The sequence below is a fragment of the Pristiophorus japonicus genome, chromosome 10 (assembly GCF_044704955.1).
Source record: "Pristiophorus japonicus isolate sPriJap1 chromosome 10, sPriJap1.hap1, whole genome shotgun sequence".
In the NCBI taxonomy this organism is placed as follows: domain Eukaryota; kingdom Metazoa; phylum Chordata; class Chondrichthyes; family Pristiophoridae; genus Pristiophorus; species Pristiophorus japonicus.
Genome location: NC_091986.1, coordinates 219563168 through 219581473, shown reverse-complemented (window position 1 = coordinate 219581473; position 18306 = coordinate 219563168). Strand labels below are relative to the sequence as shown.

General features: G+C 50.6%; 1 protein-coding gene across 3 annotated transcripts in view; it reads right to left on the bottom strand.

Annotated features, from left to right (window-relative positions):
• clpb (ClpB family mitochondrial disaggregase) overlaps positions 1–18306 on the bottom strand; it is a 212643-nt gene that overhangs the window by 25703 nt on the left and 168634 nt on the right. For all 3 annotated transcript variants that reach the window (XR_011595709.1, XM_070892578.1, XM_070892579.1), the window contains 5 exons: positions 9515–9559; positions 7368–7529; positions 3634–3790; positions 2977–3050; positions 968–1087 (listed from right to left, as the gene is read on the bottom strand). Coding sequence is in view for 2 of the 3 variants with exons in the window: in XM_070892578.1 (XP_070748679.1) it covers positions 968–1087; positions 2977–3050; positions 3634–3790; positions 7368–7529; positions 9515–9559 (558 nt within the window). In the remaining variant the exon portion in view is untranslated. The remainder of the gene's footprint in view (positions 1–967; positions 1088–2976; positions 3051–3633; positions 3791–7367; positions 7530–9514; positions 9560–18306) is intronic.

Here is an 18306-nt window from a genome sequence, read left to right as displayed (position 1 = left end):
GCTGATCATTCACCTCAGTACCCCTTTCCTGCTTTCTCTCCATACCCCTTGATCCCTTTAGCCATAAGGGCCACATCAAACTCCCTTTTGAATATATCTAACGAACTGGCCTCAATAACCTAAGGGAAATAGGTCCTTCCTATCCACTCTATCCAGGCCCCCCATAATTTTATACACCTCAATAAGGTCTCCCCTCAGCCTCTCTGTTCCAAAGAAAACAAACCCAGCCTATCCAATTTTTCCTCATAGCTAAATAGTTAATAAAGCATGTGGGATCCTGGGCTTTATAATTAGAGGCACAGAGTACAAAAGCCAGGAAGTTATGCTAAACCTGTATAAAACACTAGTTCATCACCAGCTGGAGTATTGTGTCCAATTCTGGGCACCGCACTTTAGGAAGGACGTGAAGGCCTTGGAGAGGGTGCGGAGGAGATTTACGAGAATGGTTCCAGGGATGAGGGACTTCAGTTACGTGGATAGACTGGAGAAGCTGGGGTTGTTCTCCTTATAGCAGAGAAAGCCAAGAGGAGAGGTGATGGAGGTGTTCAAAATCGTGAAGGGTTTAGATGGAGTAAATGTTTCCAATGGCTGAAGGACCGATAATCAAAGTGCGCAGATTTAAGGTGATTGGCAAAAGAACCAGAGGTGACATGAGGAAAAACTTGCTTATGCAGCGAGTGGTTAGGATTTGGAATGCACTTCCTGATAGGGTGGTGGATACAGATTCAATGGTGGCTTTCAAAAGGGAACTGGATAGGTACTTGAAGACGAAGATTTGTAGGGATATGGGGAAAGAGTGGGGGAGTGGGACTAACTGGATTGCTCTTCGGAAGAGCTGGCGCAGATTCGATGGGCCGAATGGCCTCCTTCTGTGCTGTATGATTGATTTTGTGATTCCGGGCCAATGGACATGATTTAAAAATTACAGAGACATTTAACACCACCCAGTCCAGGATCCCTTCCTTACCTTCTTGGCCCAAAAGATTAACTCCTTGTTGACCAGTTGAATCAGTTCAGAATGACAGAACGGAAGAAAGTATACAATCTCATTGATTCGGCCCAAAAACTCATCCCGTCGGAAATGTGCCTGGAAGAAAGAATGTGCAACCATATGCCAGTGGGTTATTGTTCATACAACCTTCAGTTATTTAACGTTTCGATAACATCAAACCAATGGTATTGCGACGGTGATTGTACCATAGGATGTATAGGCAAGGAGCGATTCACAGTGTCACAGGAGAGATTGAGGAGGTCACAGGGCAGTATACTGCACCCCGAGTCACACAGGAAGTCATCAGTGAATTGGACCAGATCAGTCTTGGTATTTGGTGAGTTGGTTGGAAACCAGGTTGGAGCAACTCAACTAGGGAATAAAACCCAAGGTCAGGTTTAAGGTCCTTAAACAATTAGCTGGAAGAAATTCTTTACCCAGAGTGTTAAATGTCAGGAATAATTAGACAGGCAGGATCTTAGGGGCTAAAACATTAGGGGTGTTCAAACTGGCTGTGGGTGCATTTAATGGGAGAGTTAGTGTACTGGAGGGATGGCTTCGATGGGAGAGTTAGTGTACTGGAGGGATGGGCTTCGATGGGAGAGTTAGTGTACTGGAGGGATGGGCTTCGATGGGAGAGTTAGGGTACTGGAGGGATGGCTTCGATGGAAGAGTTAGTGTACTGGAGGGATGGGCTTCGATGGGAGAGTTAGGGTACTGGAGGGATGCATCTTGATGGGAGAGTTAGGGGACTGGAGGGATGGACTTCGATGGGAGAGTTAGGGTACTGGAGGGATGGCTTCGATGGGAGAGTTAGGGTACTGGAGGGATGGACTTCGATGGGAGAGTTAGGGTACTGGAGGGAGGGGCTTCGATGGGAGAGTTACGGTACTGGAGGGATGGCTTCGATGGGAGAGTTAGGGTACTGGAGGGATGGCTTCGATGGGAGAGTTAGGGTACTGGAGGGATGCATCTCGATGGGAGTTAGGGGACTGGAGGGATGGGTTTCGATGGGAGAGTTAGGGTACTGGAGGGATGGCTTCGATGGGAGAGTTAGGGTACTGGAGGGATGGCTTCGATGGGAGCGTTAGGGTACTGGAGGGATGCATCTTGATGGGAGAGTTAGGGTACGAGAGGGATGGGCTTCGATGGGAGAATTAGGGGACTGGAGGGATGGGCTTCGATGGGAGAGTTAGGGGACTGGAGGGACGGGCTTCGATGGGAGAGTTAGGATACTAGAGGGATGGGCTTCGATGGGAGAGTTAGGGTACTGGAGGGATGGGCTTCGATGGGAGAGTTAGGGTACTGGAGGGATGGGCTTCAATGGGAGAGTTAGGGTACTGGAGGGATGGGCTTCGATGGGAGAGTTATGGTACTGGAGGGATGGGCTTCGATAGGAGAGTTAGGGGGACTGGGGGGATGGGCTTCGATGGGAGAGTTAGGGGACTGGAGGGATGGGCTTCGATGGGAGAGTTAGGGGACTGGAGCGATGTGCTTCGATGGGAGAGTTAGGGGACTGGAGGGATGGGCTTCGATGGGAGAGTTAGGGTACTGGAGGGATGGCTTCGATGGGAGAGTTAGGGTACTGGAGGGATGGGCTTCGATGGGAGAGTTAGGGGACTGGAGGGATGGGCTTCGATTGGAGAGTTAGGGTACTGGAGAGATGGGCTTCGATGGGAAGGTTGGAGTACGAGAGGGATGGGCTTCGATTGGAGAGTTAGTGTACTGGAGGGATGGGCTTCGATGGGAGAGTTAGGGTACCAGAGGGATGCACCTCGCTGAGAGAGTTAGGGAACTGGAAGGATGGGCTTCAATGGGAGAGTTGGGGTATGAAAGGGTGAGTTACAATGGGAGAGTTGGGGTACTGGAGGGATGAGCTATACGCAGGGAGTTAAGATACCTTGATGTGCCGAATGACCTTTTCTTTTCCCTGATTATTCTAATTCGGTAGCTGTGGTTGGTGATAAATTCTGTAGCTGCGTTACCTTCAGAATGGGTCTGATCACTTGTTCTTTGAATCGCTTAGAGATGGTCACGTTCTCCGTCAGAAGCACGTCATCTGCAGCAACCAAGGAGAAGCTCAGGTCAAAACAAGATCCAGGAACCCCTGTTTTCTAGTATTAAACAGGCCACGAATCACTGCGATAGCGACACTGAATGCTCCACACATTTACACTTACAGTGGACTGATAAAGACAAAAGCTGTGACTGGACTAACACTGCCTCTGATTTTCGCCACCAACATCTCCTCTTTGGTACTGACCGATGCCTCAGTTACTGAAGGCAGTGTGTCTAGTGTGGGACTGACCAATGCCTCAATTACTGAAGGGAGTGTCCAGTGTGGGACTGACCAGTGCCTCAGTTACTGAAGGGACTAAGCCTCACAGATGAGGACGGTCTGAAATTCAATGCCTTGTCTATGGCGAGCTAACCGATTGGTACTGGGAGGCGGTACTTGTGACAGTACAGTTAGCCTCAGCACCTCTGGACTAGTGATTGGTAAATCGCAGGAGATCAGACACGGCTCTGATGCTTCTGTGCGATCGAGCGATCTGCCTGGGAGAAAGTCGGGGTGTGGGGACGGGGGGTAAGATAGGGGCTCGATATCCCCCAACACCGCCTGCGCACTTTGCCAGAATTACCGAGATTCTCGGCGAGACGTTTCTTGCTCAGCTCCTGGGCCTCCTGCCTCAGCTGCAAGGCGTGCTCTGCTATTTCTTCGCTGGCTACGTTGGAGGTCATGATGAAGATTGCATCCTTGCACTCGATGGTCTTTCCCTTGCCGTCAGTCAGTCTGCCCTGAAACATCGAGGGAAGGGGAGGAGGAGGTAAAAAAACACATCACATCTCTGAACACACATTCCTAACCTGCAGTGAAATACCGTGACTCTAGCGAAGCAGGCCATTTTGCACACAGCAAGATCCCAGCGACAGCAATGGGGAGATCAGGTGATCTATTTCTGGTGATGCTGGTTGAGGGAAGAAGGTTACATAGGGAACCAAGGGACGGCCAGACCAAAAGTAGTCCCGGGTCCATCTGGTTCATCTTCTCCCATCCTGGGAGTCCATGATCCAATGATAATGGGGTTGTTGACCAATCACAGCGATTAATCTCCATCACTGAGTCGACAACAGACCCAGACAGGAGGTGAGGAAAACCCCCAGTGGGGGAGAGCTTTGGGAACCACAGGTCCAACGTCCTCTGTTCCTCCCGAGCTCGCTGACTCAGGATATTGGAACATCTCCCCTCACAAAGTACCAAAGTACGTACAGCACATCAAAGGCCAATCGGCCCAACTGCTCCGTGCCGGTGTTTATGCTCCACACAGGCCTCCTCCCACCCCTCTTCCTCTCACCTCGTGCTCTTCTAACAGCGCTGTTGTGCCTTGAACTATCTTATCCGAAAGACTTGAAGGGCTGGATTTTCGGCTTTGATGATTTCATCATCATCATCATCATCATCATAGGCGGTCTCTTGAAGCGAGGATGACTTGCTTCCATGCCAAAAAATGATGAGTTCACAGGTGTTTCAACGAAGCACCTAATATTCCAGGTCCTGAACTAAATCCGGAAGGGTGGAAGATGCCTGTGCGAGGATTATTTTAACGTGTGGTGGCCGTTGCACACCAGGTGGCGGGGCAGTAAAGTTAGTGCCCGGGAACAGTTTGCGCCTCAGTCAGTAACATTGGGCAGTTGGGCCCTGAGTCAGGGGGCGCAGCGCTAAGGGAGGTGTTGTACACCTCTCAGGGCGCTAGGATGGGAAACTCCCGAGCTAAAGAGCTGGGCCGGGAGCGCTCCGAGAGACGCCTGGGGAGAGTGGGGGGGGGCGGGGGGAATAGGCTTATATTCATTGGAGTTTAGAAGAATGAGAGGGGATCACATAGAAATATATAAAATTCTGACGGGACTGGACAGGTTAGATGTTGGAAGAATGTTCCCGATGTTGGGGAAGTCCAGAACCAGGGGACACAGTCTTAGGATAAGGGGTATGCCATTTAGGACTGAGATGAGGAGAAACTTCTTCACTCAGAGTGGTGAACCTGTGGAATTCTCTACCGCAGAGCGTTGTTGATGCCAGTTCATTGGATATATTCAAGAGGGAGTTAGATGTGGCCCTTACGGCTAAAGGGATCAAGGGTTATGGAGAGAAAGCGGGAAAGGGGTACTGAGGTGAATGATCAGCCATGATCATATTGAATGGTGGTGCAGGCTCGAAGGGCCGAATGGCCTACTCCTGCATCTATTTTCTATGTTTCTAAAAACATTCCCAAAACATTGCCCACACCACCACAACGCAAATCACAAAAAAAATTTAAAGAAAAAACAATCGCACTTACCTCAGGACAGCATTACTTACCTCTCTGCTGTCGGGATGGTGGGACCGCCTTGATTTCCCAGGCGGTCACTGCGGGGCGCACTGCGGGATGTACGGGTCGTGCTGATGGTAAAGCTTGCACCGGTGTCGCAACCAGGGGCGTTGCACATCGGCGCAGCTCTTCCAGGCAGTGCTGCTCCGCGCCGTCGCTAAAGCCGGACCCGAGGATCGCTGCAGGGCGCTGGAGGCTGGCCGCCCGCCCAGAATACCGCACCGCTGCCATTGCCGCCGCTCTGGGACGAAAAATGGAGCGCAGAGGAGCCGAAAATCCGCCCCAACACCTTCGAAAGTGTAGCGCTCCATCAGTACTGCACCCATCCATGCCTTTGTTACCGCTACACTCGACTATTCCAACGCTCTCCTTGCAGCATCTTCCACCCTCCAATAACTTGAGCTCATCCAAAACTCTCCTGCCCGCGTCCGAACTCGTGTTCATCTATCACCCTGCCCGCTGCCCTCGCTGACTTACATTGGCTCTCGGTCCAGCAACGCCTCGATTTCAAAATTCTCTTTTCTTGTTTTCAAATCACTCCATGGCCCTCACCCCTTCCGATCTCTGTAATCTCCTCCAGCCCCACAACCCCCCCCGAGGTGTCTGCACTCCTCCAATTCTGCCCTTTTGAGCATCCCTGATTTTTATCGCTCCACCATGCCTGGGTCCTAAATGCTGGAATTCCCTCCCTAAACCACTCCACCTCTCTCTCCTTCTTTAAGGCATTCCTTAGTAGCATTTGTAACAAAATAGATGAGATGACAGCACAAATTGAGACAAATGGTATCACCCCATGAGACTTGACAACAAAATCGAGGCCGGCATTCCAGTGCAATACTGAGGGAGCGCTGCACTGTCGGAGGGGCAGTACTGAGAGAGTGCCGCACTGTCGGAGGGGCAGTACTGAGGGAGCACCGCACTGTCGGGGGGCAGTACTGAGGGAGCGCCGCACTGTCAGAGGGGCAGTACTGAGGGAGCACCGCACTGTCGGAGGGTCCCAGTACTGAGTACCGCACTGTCGGAGGGGCAGTACTGAGAGAGTGCCGCACTGTCGGAGGGGCAGTACTGAGAGAGTGCCGCACTGTCGGAGAGGCAGTACTGAGGGAGTGCCGCACTGTCGGAGGGGCAGTACTGAGAGAGTGCCGCACTGTCGGAGAGGCAGTACTGAGAGAGTGCCGCACTGTCGGAGAGGCAGTACTGAGTACCGCACTGTCGGAGAGGCAGTACTGAGGGAGTGCCGCACTGTCGGAGGGGCAGTACTGAGGGAGCGCCGCACTGTCGGAGGGGCAGTGCTGAGGGAGCGCCGCACTGTCGGAGGGGCAGTACTGAGAGAGTGCCGCACTGTCGGAGGGGCAGTACTGAGAGAGTGCCGCACTGTCGGAGAGGCAGTACTGAGGGAGTGCCGCACTGTCGGAGGGGCAGTACTGAGAGAGTGCCGCACTGTCGGAGAGGCAGTACTGAGAGAGTGCCGCACTGTCGGAGAGGCAGTACTGAGTACCGCACTGTCGGAGGGGCAGTACTGAGGGAGTGCCGCACTGTCGGAGGGGCAGTACTGAGGGAGCGCCGCACTGTCGGAGGGGCAGTGCTGAGGGAGCGCCGCACTGTCGGAGGGGCAGTGCTGAGAGCGTGCCGCACTGTCGGAAGGGCAGTACTGAGGGAGTGCCGCACTGTCTTTCGAATGAGACGTTAAACCGAGGTAGCGTCTGCTAATTCAGGTGGACCTAATAGCTCCCATGGTACTAATTCGCAGGAGTGTTCTCCTCGGTGTCCTGGACAATATTTATCCCTTAATTAAAATAACTAAAAACAGATGATCTCGTCATTATCACATTGCTGTTTGTGGGAGCTTGCTGTGTGCAAATTGGCTGCTGCGTTTCCTACATTACAACAGTCACTACACTTCAAAAATGCTTCATTGGCTGTAAAGCGCCTTGGGACGCTCTGAGGTGGTGGAAGGCGCTATATAAATGCAAGTTCTTTCTTTTATCCAACAGTCAGATGAGACTCACCTCGTCGAAGAGCTGGAGCATGATGGTCAGGACGTCGGGATGAGCCTTGTCCACCTCGTCAAACAGAACGACCGCGTTCGGACTCTGCTTCAGCCTCTTGGTCAGCTGACCACCCTCCTCGTGCCCGACATAACCAGGGGGTGAACCGATAAACTTTGCAACCTTCAAAACAATTCATTCCCGTATTGAGAAATTGATTCCAGCATTGGTTTAGATGCTTAAAAATTTACAATTTTTTAATCATTTTTTTGTGCTCAATAAGACGAGGGACACCTATGTGGAAATGGAGCAATTCCCTCTTTTTGGTCAGTATTATCCACACGTGGGTTAGATACAGAGTGAAGCTCCCTCTACACTGTCCCATCAAACACTCCCAGGGCAGGTACAGCACGGGTTAGATACAGAGTAAAGCTCCCTCTACACTGTCCCATCAAACACTCCCAGGGCAGGTACAGCACGGGTTAGATACAGAGTAAAGCTCCCTCTACACTGTCCCATCAAACACTCCCAGGGCAGGTACAGCACGGGGTTAGATACAGAGTAAAGCTCCCTCTACACTGTCCCATCAAACACTCCCAGGGCAGGTACAGGGGGTTAGATACAGAGTAAAGCTCCCTCTACACTGTCCCATCAAACACTCTCAGGGCAGGTACAGCACGGGGTTAGATACAGAGTAAAGTTCCCTCTACACTGTCCCATCAAACACTCCCAGGACAGGTACAGCACGGGGTTAGATACAGAGTAAAGCTCCCTCTACACTGTCCCATCAAACACTCCCAGGGCAGGTACAGCACGGGGTTAGATACAGAGTAAAGTTCCCTCTACACTGTCCCATCAAACACTCCCAGGACAGGTACAGGGGGTTAGATACAGAGTAAAGCTCCCTCTACACTGTCCCATCAAACACTCCCAGGGCAGGTGCAGCACGGGGTTAGATACAGAGTAAAGCTCCCTCTACACTGTCCCATCAAACACTCCCAGGGCAGGTACAGCACGGGTTAGATACAGAGTAAAGCTCCCTCTACACTGTCCCATCAAACACTCCCAGGGCAGGTACAGGGGGTTAGATACAGAGTAAAGCTCCCTCTACACTGTCCCATCAAACACTCCCAGGACAGGTACAGCACGGGGTTAGATACAGAGTAAAGCTCCCTCTACACTGTCCCATCAAACACTCCCAGGGCAGGTGCAGCACGGGGTTAGATACAGAGTAAAGCTCCCTCTACACTGTCCCTTCAAACACTCCCAGGGCAGGTACAGCACGGGTTAGATACAGAGTAAAGCTCCCTCTACACTGTCCCATCAAACACTCCCAGGGCAGGTACAGCACGGGTTAGATACAGAGTAAAGCTCCCTCTACACTGACCCATCAAATACTCCCAGGGCAGGTACAGCACGGGGTTAGATACAGAGTAAAGCTCCCTCTACACTGACCCATCAAATACTCCCAGTTCGATCCAAGCACTGGGCAATCTCCAGTAAAGTGACCTAATGGCCATTTTTCACGTGTGGCTCGATAGCTATTCGCTTAAGTAGGGCTTCACAGCTGACCCCACCCTTTCCCGACAGCTGAACTGATGAGACTCATGCACTAATTGTTCACAACGTGGCTGCATCCAGCATAGAGCAGTGAACATTAGAAATAGGAGGAGGAGTCAGCCATTTGGCCCCTCGAGCCTGCTCCGCCATTCAATGAGATCGTGGCTGATCTTCGACCTCTACTCCACTTTCCCGCCCGATCCCCATATCCCTCGATTCCCTTAATTTCCAAAAATCTGTCGATCTCTGTCTTGAATATACTCAACGACTGAACCTCCACAGCCCTCTGGGGCCAGAGAATTCCAAAGATTCACCACCCTCTGAGTGAAGAAATTACTCATCATCTCGGTCTTAAATTACCGACCCCTTATCCTGAGACTGTGACCCCTGGTTCTAGACTCCCCCCCTGCATCTACCCTGTCAAGCCCCTTAAGGATTACATACCCTGGGAGTTTCATCTTTAACACATTTACATCCGAAGATTGGGTGAAGATTTTAGTGATTTCCTTTCTTGGACTTTTATCCCTTGACCTGAGCTAGCTGCTTGAAGGACCGTTAATACCACGAGCGCTTGGGATCACGTTGCCGGCCTGTGTTGCAGTACTTACTTCATGTCTTTCCTGGAATTCCGACATGTCTAGCCTGATGAATTTCTACATTGGGAAAGGAAAAAAACAGACAGAATAAAACTTTTTGGTGAATCGGACTTTGACGTAAACTGGCTTCCCGTTCTCTCCCCTCCCCCCCACCCCCCCATCCCTACCTCCGCCGCCCCATCAATATCCTCCTGGAGTTGTTGCCTCCTTGCTGGGGTACGACCCGCACCTTCCACCCTCCAATACTTTGCGCTAACGCCCTATTTTTCAAGCATGAGCCTCAGAGTCTATTCGCCTGCCGCTGGCATCACAGCGGACACTGCACTTTCACATCCCCGACATTCGCGCACGTATAGCTGGTCACAGGATAGCGATGCAGGAAAGGATTTTCCCCTCCGCAGCTCAGGGACCCCGGCGGCCAGTGGTAGCATGTCAAATCTCGGGCCAACAGCACCAACTGGATCCCTGACCACGTACCTCCCCATGGCGGTATGGCTCAGTTCCACACTGGGCGGCACCAGCAACTGTGCGACTGACTGAACAGCGGGCTGATTTCTAAAAGCAGATTTTCTTCCCCTCCTTAAGTTCCCCCAGCAGCAAGGGCCCCACTGGGAGCCTGAGCAGCTCACAATGCGGGCAGCTCCCAATTCTCTGCTGCTCCCGTCTCCGAGTGCTTTAACTAAGAACATAAGAACTAGAGCAGGAGTCGGCCATTTAGCCCCTCAAGCCTGCTCCACCATTTAATACGATCATGGCTGATCCGATCATGGACTCAGCTCCACTTCCCTGCCCCCTCCCCATAACCCTTTACTCCCTTATCGCTCAAAAATCTGTCCACCTTCACCTTAAATATATTCAATGACCCAGCCTCCACAGCTCTCTGGGGCAGAGAATTCCACAGATTTACAACCCACTGAGAGAAGTAATTCCTCCTCACCTCAGTTTTAAATGGTCAGCCCCTTATTCTGAGACTATGCCCCCTTAGTTTTAATTTCCCCTATGAGTGGAAATATCCTCTCTGCATCCACCTTGTCGAGCCCCCTCATTATCTTGTATGATTCGATAAGATCACTTCTCATTCTTCTGAATTCCAATGTGTAGAGGCCCAACCTACTCAACCTATCCACTGCACCTGTTCCTTCCCCATAACTCTGCAATTTTTTCTTTGTCAAGTATTTATCCGATTCCTGTTTGAAAGTTAGCTGCTTTCACCACCCTCGAGAGACGGTTCCCCACTGTCACAGGGGATGCTGTTTGTGACTTTGATCTGAGCTGTTTCAGTCTCGTGGCCGGGGCCCAGACTACGAATGCCCCTGGAGAACATTACAGCCAAGACTGGTCCTCACCCCCAACCTCCTGGTTCTCATCTACACGCTGCCCCTGGGTGACATTAACCACAGGCGGTGGGGTCATAAGAACATAAGAATTAGGAGCAGGAGTAGACCTTTCGGCCTCTCAAGCCTGCTCCGCCATTCAATAAGATCATGGCTGATCATCGACCTCACCTCCACTTTCCCGTCCGATCTCCATATCTCTTGATGCCCTTAATATCCAAAAATCTATTGATCTCCGTCTTGAATATACGCAACGACTGAGCCTCCACAGCCCTCTGGGGCAGAGAATTCCAAAGATTTACCACCCTCTGAGTGAAGAAATTTCTCCTCATCTCAGTCCTAAATGGCCGACCCCTTATTGTGAGACTGTGACCCCTGGTTTTAGACTCCCCAGCCCAGGGGGAAACATCCTCCCTGCATCTACCCTGTCAATCCCTGTCAGAATTTTGTATGTTTCACGTTAGTTACTAGCCACATGTGGCTCATTGGAAATCCCGATGTGGCTAATTGCGAATTTAGATGTGGAACAGTGGAAACCCAGCTAATTGCGAGTTAAAAAAAAAATTTGTTCATGAGATGTGGGCGTCGCTGGCAAGGCCGGCATTTATTGCCCATCCCCAATAGCCCCTCGAGAAGGTGGCGGCACAGCAGCAGTCCATGTGGTGAAGGTACTCCCACAGTGCCGTTATACTTCTTTGTAGTGGTTTGGTGATGATGATGATGATGGCTTGGTACAACCGAGTGTCTCGCTGGACCATTTCAGAGGGCAATTAAGAATCAACTACATTGCTGTGGGTCTGGAGTCACATATCCTGTACCATGTGGGAACTCAGGGACACTGGACGACTACGTGTGCGGGAAGTGTGTCCGCCTCCAGCTCCTGACGGTCCGTGTTGCGGAATTGGAGCTGAGGGTGGATTCACTCTGGAGCATCCACGATGCTGAGAATGACGTGAGTAGCATGTGTAGCGAGCTGGTCTTACCACAGGTGAAAGGTCCACAGCTAGCTAGGGAATGGAAGACCAGCAGGAAGAGCAGTGCAAGGAAGGTAGTGCAGGGGTCCCCTGCGGTCATCCCCCTGCAAAACAGATACACCGCTTTGAGTACTGTTGAGGGGGATGACTCATCAGGGGAGGGCAGCAGCAGCCAAGTTCATGGCACCATGGCTGGCTCTGCTGCACAGGAGGGCAGGAAAAAGAGTGAGAGAGCGATAGTGATAGGGGATTCGATTGTAAGGGGAATAGATCGACGTTTCTGCGGCCGCAACCGAGACTCCAGGATGGTATGTTGCCTCCCCGGTGCAAGGGTCAAGGATGTCTTGGAGCGGTTGCAGGACATTCTAAAAAGGGAGGGAGAACAGCCTGTTGTCGTGGTGCTCATTGGTACCAACGACATAGGTATAAAAAGGGATGAAATCCTACAAGACGAATTTAAGGAGCTAGGAGCTAAATTAAAAAGTAGGACCTCAAAAGTAGTAATCTCGGGATTGCTACCAGTGCCACGTGCTAGTCAGAGTAGGAATCGCAGGATAGCACAGATGAATACGTGGCTTGAGCAGTGGTGCAGCAGGGAGGGATTCAAATTCCTGGGGCATTGGAACCGGTTCTGGGGGAGGTGGGACCAGTACAAACCGGACAGTCTGCACCTGGACAGGACCGGAACCAATATCCTAGGGGGAGTGTTTGCTAGTGCTGTTGGGGAGGAGTTAAACTATTATGGCAGGGGGATGGGAACCAATGCAGGGAGGCAGAGGGAAACAAAAAGGAGACAAAAGCAAAAGACAGAAAGGAGATGAGTAAAAGTGGAGGGCAGATAACAAGCATGGTGGATAGAGGTGTACCAATGGATGTGGCGTATTTAGATTTCCAAAAGGCATTCGATAAGGTGCCACACAAAAGGTTACTGCAGAAGATAGAGGTACGCGGAGTCAGAGGAAATGTATTAGCATGGATAGAGAATTGGCTGGCGAACAGAAAGCAGAGTCGGGATAAATGGGTCCTTTTCGGGTTGGAAATTGGTTGTTAGTGGTGTGCCACAGGGATCGGTGCTGGGACCACAACTGTTTACAATATACATAGATGACCTGGAAGAGGGGACAGAGTGTAGTGTAACAAAATTTGCAGATGACACAAAGATTAGTGGGAAAGCGGATTGTGTAGAGGACACAGAGAGGCTGCAAAGAGATTTAGATAGGTTAAGCGAATGGGCTAAGGTTTGGCAGATGGAATACAATGTCGGAAAGTGTGAGGTCATCCACCTTGGGAAAAAAAAACAGTAAAAGGGAATATTATTTGAATGGGGAGAAATTACAACATGCTGCAGTGCAGAGGGACCTGGGGGTCCTTGTGCATGAATCCCAAAAAGTTAGTTTGCAGGTGCAGCAGGCAATCAGGAAGGCGAATGGAATGTTGGCCTTTATTGCGAGAGTGATGGAGTACAAAAGCAGGGAGGTCCTGCTGCAACTGTACAGGGTATTGGTAAGGCCGCACCTGGAGTACTGCGTGCAGTTTTGGTCACCTTTCTTAAGGAAGGATATACTGGCTTTGGAGGGGGTACAGAGACGATTCACGAGGCTGATTCCGGAGATGAGGGGGTTACCTTATGATGAAAGATTGAGTAGACTGGGTCTGTACTTGTTGGAGTTCAGAAGGATGAGGGGTGATCTTATAGAAACATTTAAAATAATGAAAGGGATAGACAAGATAGAGGCGGAGAGGTTGTTTCCACTGGTCGGGGAGACTAGAACTAGGGGGCGCAGCCTCAAAATACGGGGGAGCCAATTTAAAACCGAGTTGAGAAGGAATTTCTTCTCCCAGAGGGTTGTGAATCTGTGGAATTCTCTGCCCAAGGACGCAGTTGAGGCTAGCTCATTGAATGTTTTCAAATCACAGATAGATAGATTTTTAACCATTAAGGGAATTAAGGGTTACGGGGAGCGGGCCGGTAAGTGGAACTGAGTCCACGGCCAGATCAGCCATGATCTTATTGAATGGCGGAGCAGGCTCGAGGGGCTAGATGGCCTACTCCTGCTCCTAATTCTTATGTTCTTATGTTCTTATATCGGTCAGACCGGGTAAGGGCGGCAGATTTCCTTCTCTAAAGGACATTAGTGAACCAGATCAATTTTTACGACAATCCGGTAGTTTGCCTTATGCCTAAAGGGATCAAGGGGTATTGAGAGAGAGCAGGAATGGAGTACTGCAGTTGCATGATCAGCCACGATCATATTGAATGGTGGTGAAGGCTCGAAGGGCCGAATGGCCTGCTCCTACACCTATTTTCTATGTTTCTATGTTTATGATTGTCATTACTGATACTAGCTTTTCATTCCAGATTTATTTAAATTCCCCAGCGGTGGGATTACCAGTCGAGGAACATAACATAATGCTACCGTACCATCAAAATGTGGTGAAATTGGGACTCCAGATATGGAGCATTGGAAATTCAGATCACGAGTACTGGAAACCATGATCATATTAAATGGTGGAACAGGCTCGAGGGGCCGAATGGCCAACTCCTGCTCCGAGTTCTTATGTTCTTTCTTAAACCCAGAACTGGCTAATTGGGTGTGGAGGAGCTGGTACCCCGGGTGTGGGGGAGCTGGGACTCCGGGCGTGGGGGAGCTGGGACCCCGGGTGTGGGGGAGCTGGGACTCCGGGCGTGGGGGAGCTGGGACTCCGGGCGTGGGGGAGCTGGGACTCCGGGCGTGGGGGAGCTGGGACTCCGGGCGTGGGGGAGCTGGGACTCCGGGCGTGGGGGAGCTGGACCCCGGGCGTGGGGGAGCTGGGACTCCGGGCGTGGGGGAGCTGGGTCTCCGGGCGTGGGGGAGCTGGGACTCCGGGCGTGGGGGAGCTGGGACTCCGGGCGTGGGGGAGCTGGGACTCCGGGCGTGGGGGAGCTGGGACTCCGGGCGTGGGGGAGCTGGGACTCCGGGCGTGGGGGAGCTGGGACTCCGGGCGTGGGGGAGCTGGGACTCCGGGCGTGGGGGAGCTGGGACTCCGGGCGTGGGGGAGCTGGGACTCCGGGCGTGGGGGAGCTGGGACTCCGGGCGTGGGGGAGCTGGGACTCCGGGCGTGGGGGAGCTGGGACTCCGGGCGTGGGGGAGCTGGGACACCGGGCGTGGGGGAGCTGGGACTCCGGGCGTGGGGCAGCTGGGGCCCCGGGTGTGGGACATTGGAAATTAAGATGTGGCTAATTGTATTTCTGATCACTAATTAAATGAAGTCAGTGTCATACGGCATGTGATCTCAATACTCACATGCGCACGGTGTGTGCGTTTGTAATATTTGACCTGAATGTGCGGTTGTTGGTAAAATAGTAAGTTTTGATCAGTGTATGTGTGTTTTACTTGGTTACAGAATGGTGCTTTGTACATTTACCCGTGTTAGGTTAGTTTACCTGTATCCTGCGCAAGGCATGTAAAATTAGTGCATGGGACTAACACGGTATCACCGTAGCCACAACCTGTGGCAAGTCAGCGAATTTATTGGACAACACTGGGTTACAGGGAGCTGGCTGCAGAAACGTATAAGATTATGAGGGGGCTTGACAAGGTGGATGCAGAGAGGATGTTTCCACTGATGGGGGAGACTAGAACTAGAGGGCATGATCTTAGAATAAGGGGCCGCCCATTTAAAACTGAGATGAGGAAGAGTGACCATAATATGGTGGAATTCTACATTAGGATGGAGAATGAAACAGTTAATTCAGAGACCATGGTCCAGAACTTAAAGAAGGCTAACTTTGAAGGTATGAGGCGTGAATTGGCTAGAATAGATTGGCGAACGATACTTAAGGGGTTGACAGTGGATGGGCAATGGCAGACATTTAGAGAGCGCATGGATGAACGACAACAATTGTACATCCCTGTCTGCCGTAAAAATAAAAAAGGGAAGGTGGCTCAACCGTGGCGATCAAGGGAAATCAGGGATAGTATTAAAGCCAAGGAAATGGCATACAAATTGGCCAGAAATAGCAGCAAACCCGGGGACTGGGAGAAATTTAGAACTCAGCAGAGGAGGACAAAGGGTTTGATTAGGGCAGGGAAAATAGAGTACGAGAGGAAGCTTGTAGGGAACATTAAAATGGGACTGCAAAAGTTTCTATAGATATGTAAAGAGAAAAAGGTTAGTAAAGACAAACATAGGTCCCCTGCAGTCAGAATCAGGGGAAGTCATAACGGGGAACAAAGAAATGGCAGACCAATTGAACAAGTACTTTGGTTCGGTATTCACTAAGGAGAACACAACCTTCCGGATATAAAAGGGGTCAGAGGGTCTCGTAAGAAGGGGGAACTGAGGGAAATCCTTATTAGTCGGGAAATTGTGTTGGGGAAATTGATGGGATTGAAGGCCGATAAATCCCCAGGACCTGATGGTCTGCATCCCAGAGTACTTAAGGAGGTGGCCTTGGAAATAGCGGATGCATTGACAGTCATTTTCCAACATTCCATAGACTCTGGATCAGTTCCTATGGAGTGGAGGGTAGCCAATGTAATCCCACTTTTAAAAAAAGGAGGGAGAGAGAAAACAGGGAATTATTGACCAGTCAGCCTGACATCGGTAGTGGGTGAAATGATGGAATCAATTATTAAGGATGTCAGAGCAGCGCATTTGAAAGAGGTGACATGATAGGTCCAAGTCAGCATGGATTCGTGAAAGGGAAATCACGCTTGACAAATCTTCTGGAATTTTTTGAGGATGTTTCCAGTAGAGTGTACAAGGGAGAACCAGTTTATGTGGTGTATTTGGACTTTCAGAAGGCTTCCCACACAAGAGATTAGTGTGCAAAGTTAAAGCACATGGGATTGGGGGTAGTGTGCTGGCGTGGATTGAGAACTGGTTGTCAGACAGGAAGCAAAGAGTAGGAGTAAATGGGTACTTTTCAGAATGGCAGGCAGTGACTAGTGGGGTACCGCAAGGTTCTGTGCTGGGGCCCCAGCTGTTTACATTGTACATTAATGATTTAGATGAGGGGATTAAATGTAGTATCTCCAAATTTGTGGATGACACTAAGTTGGGTGGCAGTGTGAGCTGCGAGGGGGATGCTATGAGGCTGCAGAGTGACTTGGATAGGTTAGGTGAGTGGGCAAATGCATGGCAGATGAAGTATAATGTGGATAAATGTGAGGTTATCCACTTTGGTGGTAAAAACAGAGAGACAGATTATTATCTGAATGGTGACAGATTAGGAAAAGGGGAGGTACAATGAGACCTGGGTGTCATAGTACTTCAGTCATTGAAGGTTGGCATGCAGGTGCAGCAGGCGGTTTAGAAAGCAAATGGCATGTTGTCCTTCATAGCGAGGGGATTTGAGTACAGGGGCAGGGAGGTGTTACTACAGTTGTACAGGGCCTTGGTGAGGCCACACCTGGAGTATTGTGTACAGTTTTGGTCTCCTAACTTGAGGAAGGACGTTCTTGCTATTGAGGGAGTGCAGCGAGGGTTCACCAGACTGATTTCCGGGATGGCGGGACTGACATATCAAGAAAGACTGGATCAACTTGGCTTGTATTCACTGGAGATCAGAAGAATGAGAGGGGACTCATAGAAACGTTTAAAATTCTGACGGGGTTAGACAGGTTAGATGCAGGAAGAATTTTCCCAATGTTGGGGAAGTCCAGAATCAGGGGTCACAGTCTAAGGATAATGGGTAAGCCATTTAGGACCGAGATGAGGAGAAACTTCTTCACCCAGAGAGTGGTGAACCTGTGGAATTCTCTACCACAAAAAGTTGTTGAGGCCAATTCACTAAATATATTCAAAAAGGAGTTAGATGTAGTCCTTACTACTAGGGGGATCAAGGGGTATGGGGAGAAAGCAGGAATGGGGTACTGAAGTTGCATGTTCAGCCATGAACTCATTGAATGGTGGTGCAGGCTAGAAGGGCTGAATGGCCTACTCCTGCACCCATTTTCTATGTTTCTATGAATTTCTTCTCTCAGAGGGTTGTAAATCTGTGGAATTCGCTGCCTCAGAGAGTTGTGGAAGCTGGGACATTGAATATAGTTAAGACAGAGATAGACAGTTTCTTAACCAATAAGGGATTAAGGGATTATGGGAAGCGGGCAGGGAAGTGGACCTGAGTCCATGATCAGATTAGCCATGATCTTATTAAATGGCGGAGTAGGCTCGAGGGGCCGTATGGCCGACTCCTGCTCCTATTTCTTATGTTCTTATTATCCCTCCCTCTCAAGGCCTCCAACTGCCGCGTGCCAAAGATGTCATCAGGTGTTCCCTGCGTAGGGAACTGCAGGCATCATTTACACACACAACACCTTGCCGAATGGCCTACTCCAGCTCCTATTTCTTATGTTCTTATTTATACAGCGCCTTTAACGTAGTAAAATGTCCTGAGGTGCTTCGCAGGAACGTTATCGGACAAAATGTGACACCAAGCCACATAAGGAGCTGTTAGGGACAGCCGACCAAAAGCCAGGTCAAAGAGGTCGGTTTTAAGGAGCGTCTTAAA